General features: G+C 46.0%; 1 protein-coding gene across 2 annotated transcripts; it reads left to right on the plus strand.

The window, feature by feature from the left end:
* Nucleotides 1-260: 260 nt before the first annotated feature.
* Nucleotides 261-2,319, plus strand: LOC100384634 (Peroxidase 64). 2 transcript variants are annotated; one of them, XM_008645947.4, is made up of 3 exons: nucleotides 261-690; nucleotides 792-983; nucleotides 1,473-2,319. In XM_008645947.4, exons 1-3 carry the CDS (start codon nucleotides 460-462, stop codon nucleotides 2,043-2,045), a joined length of 996 nt encoding a protein of 331 aa, XP_008644169.1. In that variant the 5' UTR covers nucleotides 261-459; the 3' UTR covers nucleotides 2,046-2,319. The 2 variants fall into 2 exon arrangements, with proteins under 2 accessions (XP_008644169.1, NP_001170598.1); NM_001177127.1 differs by having other exon boundaries at nucleotides 330-690; nucleotides 795-983; nucleotides 1,473-2,205.
* The last annotated feature ends 1,657 nt before the right edge of the window (nucleotides 2,320-3,976 follow it).

A 3,976-nucleotide genomic window follows, 5' to 3' on the forward strand; every position in this document is an offset into this window, starting at 1 on the left:
AAAAAACAATGTATATCGTGAAATTTAGTAATACCGTAGATATAGAGAATTGAATTTAGAGAATGTTGCTCGAGATAGTAAAAATATAGAGGATAAAAATTTTTATCGTGTACTTTAAATAATGGAGAATATTATTTTAGAGGATAAAATTTAGGAGTTAATAGATATAACCTCCGCCTTGGCTTGTTTATTTCGCGCTCATGCACTGACTACTATGTAATGTATCGTAGTATATTATATAATACTACTTCTCGGCAGTAGTGAACGGCATATTCATGGATATATGCACGCGCGTATGGTAGGGATCGAGCCTGCCGGCCGGCTCAGATGTAGATATGATAGGGGTGGCTTTTGCATTTGCACGCAAAAACACTGACCAGCGGTAGCTAGCTTAGCTAGCTAGTACGTAGAGTTCTTCATCCACAGTCGTCCACACCCCACCCGCGGGCCAGCACTTCAATGGCGGCGGCGCCTCCTGCCGCAGAGGCAGCTCTTCTTCTCCTCCTAGCATTACTGGCACTCGCCGCGGTGGCTCTGAGACGCGGCGATGCGCTGAGCCTGGATTTGTACGACGTGACCTGCCCGGAGGTGGAGGCGGCGGTGACGGCGGCCGTGCGGCAGGCCATGGCCAACGACCGCACAGTGGCGGCCGGACTCCTCCGAATGCATTTCCACGACTGCTTCGTGAGGGTAATAATTTCCTCCTCTTATTCTTGTTGTTGAATCTATCATTGCATTATTGGTCTGCTGTCCTCTGAATCCATCCGCCCGCCCGCCCGGCCGGCCGGCAGCAGGGCTGCGACGGCTCCGTTCTCCTGGACTCCACGGCCACCGTGACGGCGGAGAAGGACGGCCCGCCCAACGCGTCGCTGCACGCCTTCTACGTCATCGACAACGCCAAGCGTGCCGTGGAGGCCCTCTGCCCCGGCGTCGTCTCCTGCGCCGACATCCTCGCCCTCGCCGCAAGGGACGCCGTCGCGCTGGTATGTATATTCTGCTGGAGTGATAGTAGATAGATGATGATGCAATGCAATAGATGCGATCGATCGAGAAGAACGATGCTGCGCTTGTTGAGAGATGAGGACGATGCTAGTAGCTAACACGGCAGGTCAGCAGCCTCTCTCATGCATGTTCGGAACGAACGCCCATCCGGAGTCACGTGCTTGCGTCTCTAGCTACGACAGCCATGGATACCGCCTGCTGCATCGAGCGAGCTGTCACTTGTGGTGATCACGTGCTCGATGTGTCTCGATCCTCGAGCATAAAGTGCTGCTGGCCGGCTGCCCCGCATCCGCATGCAAGCAGCAGCAGCAGCAGGGCCTGGTTGTCGTACGTGCACGCATCATGCATACATGATCGGACTATCCTCAACTAGCTAGCAGTAGCACAGTAGTACATTTTTTGTATTATTATCTTTTGCATTTTGTGCATTAATTAATTACCTCCTGATCGGCCATGCACGTACGATGCAGTCCGGTGGTCCGTGGTGGGTGGTGCCCGTGGGGCGGCGGGACGGGCGCGTGTCCCTGGCCAACGAGACCACGGCGGCGCTGCCGGGGCCGACGGCCAGCTTCGACCAGCTGAAGCAGGCGTTCCACGGCCGCGGGCTGTCCACCAAGGACCTGGTGGCGCTGTCGGGCGCCCACACGCTGGGCTTCGCGCACTGCTCCTCCTTCCAGAACCGCATCCTCCGAGCCCAGCAGGGCGTCGCCGCCGCCGACGACCCTTCCCTCAGCCCCTCCTTCGCCGCCGCCCTTCGCCGTGCGTGCCCCGCCAACAACACCGTCCGCGCCGCCGGCTCCGCCCTGGACGCCACCTCCGCGGCCTTCGACAACACCTACTACCGGATGCTGCAGGCCGGCCGGGGCCTGCTCTCCTCCGACGAGGCGCTGCTCACGCACCCCAAGACGCGCGCCTTTGTCGCGCTCTACGCCGCGTCGCAGGAGGCATTCTTCAGGGCCTTTACAAAATCCATGCTGCGGATGGCCGGCCTCAACGGAGGCCAAGAGGTGCGAGCCAACTGCAGGCGAGTTAACCCATCATGATCCATCCTATCCATGATGCCATCATCATTCCATTCCATTCTCGTCCTCCGATCCTCCTCGTCTATACACTACTACTAGTATATTAATTGTACTATTGTACTGTACGTACTGCCTCCTCTGCCTGTACCATTATATTATACAGTATTCGTCGTCCGCACGTATTTGCATCGCATCCAGTGCCAGTACTCGATCCGGCGTGTGGGGGCTGGGCTGGCTATATACATGCATATAACATGCTACCTCTATTCTCAATATATTTTGTCCCTTAGTTTAATTTTTATTTAAAATGTGATAAATAAAAAAGAAAGATGGAGTACTATACAAATAGAAAACCATTCAGTTTGCATGATACGCATATCTCCATTTTTTTATATCGATAACCAGGAGATACACAACATAAGAACACTAAAAATCCGACGACTTCTATAATTTCCGACGGCTACCGTCGGAAATAAAACTAACGTCTCACGGGTAAGTTTGTAATAGTTAGATGAACACGTCGTACACTTTTGAAACAACAAAATAAACAAAACTAAGAAATATAGCTCAAATTGTGTAGTTGCAATTGAATGTCACGCACTACCGGAATCGCGTTCTTTACCGAGTGTCTAAGACACTCGGCAAAGGCTATTTTACACTCGGCAAAGGCTTTGCCGAGTGTAACACTCGGCAAAGAACACTCGGTAAAGATTTCATCGGCAAAGGGTTCTTTGCCGAGTGCTTTTTTTCGGACACTCGGCAAAGACTTTGCCGAGTGTCAAAAAGCACTCGGCAAAGAATAACACTCGGCAAAGGAAGAATAGAAAAATTTTTTAAAAAAAACAGCAAAACATTTTTTAAATTCTAGGAACAATTCTCCAACCCTACCCTATTACCGTTACTCGTTGCCCTATCATTTTTCACTATTATTTTGAATCAAACTTATATGTTTTGTAAATGGTGAGATTCGAACTCGCAACCTCTCTCTCGCGCATACCCTCCTATACCACTACACTACTACACCAATTATGTTTATATTACGTTTCCATTCCCCATGTACTATAACAAATCGAGAGTAATTTGATTATTTAAGGCACTAAATGAGTTCATTTGAAAATGTGACCAAATATAAAGTTGCATAACTTTTTGAGATCTAAAAGTTTTATTTTAATAGTTTCTACATCCGAGATCGTTTATAAAATTTGAATTTTAAATTTAAAAACTTCACACGAAATTTTCAATGATAAGATGATTTCAAATCAAAAAATTGTCAACTACAAAGTTTCATTACATTTCAAGACCTACAACTTTTATTTTGGTGGTTTTTCCATCCGAGACAGTTTGAAAAATTCAAATTTCAAAATTCAAACATAGTTTTGCATAACAAGATGATTTCAAACTAAAACATTGTCAACTACAAAGTTTCATAACTCTTCAATACCTACAACTTTCATGTTGGTGGTTTTTCCTTTCGAAGTCGTTTTCAAAATTCAAATTTTAAATTTTTTAAATTCAGACGTAGTTTTCGTTGACAATATGACTTCAAATGAAAAAGTTGTCAACTATAAACTTTTATAACTTCTCAAGATCTATAAAGTTTATTTTGGTTGTTTGATAATTTGTTTATCTCAGATGATGGTTCTAACAATATGCACAAATTCTATACGTCTCTCTCGTAGTTTCATAAACTACGAGAGAGATATAGGTTTTATGAATAAATTTATTTTTATTTTGTCATATGAAGAAATGTTCAATATATAAAGTGTACATCATGATGAGTTATACAAATTTGTAGTTGAAAACTTTTTCATTTGAATTAATTTACTACTTTAAAATATGATTTTTAAATTGTCTTTGCCTAGTGTTGGAGAAAAAACACTCGGCAAAGAGCTCTTTGCCGAGTGTTGTATTTGTGACACTCGGCAAAGAGCCCTTTGCCGAGTGTCAAAAAA

The sequence above is a fragment of the Zea mays genome, chromosome 5 (assembly GCF_902167145.1).
Source record: "Zea mays cultivar B73 chromosome 5, Zm-B73-REFERENCE-NAM-5.0, whole genome shotgun sequence".
Lineage (NCBI taxonomy): Eukaryota > Viridiplantae > Streptophyta > Magnoliopsida > Poales > Poaceae > Zea > Zea mays.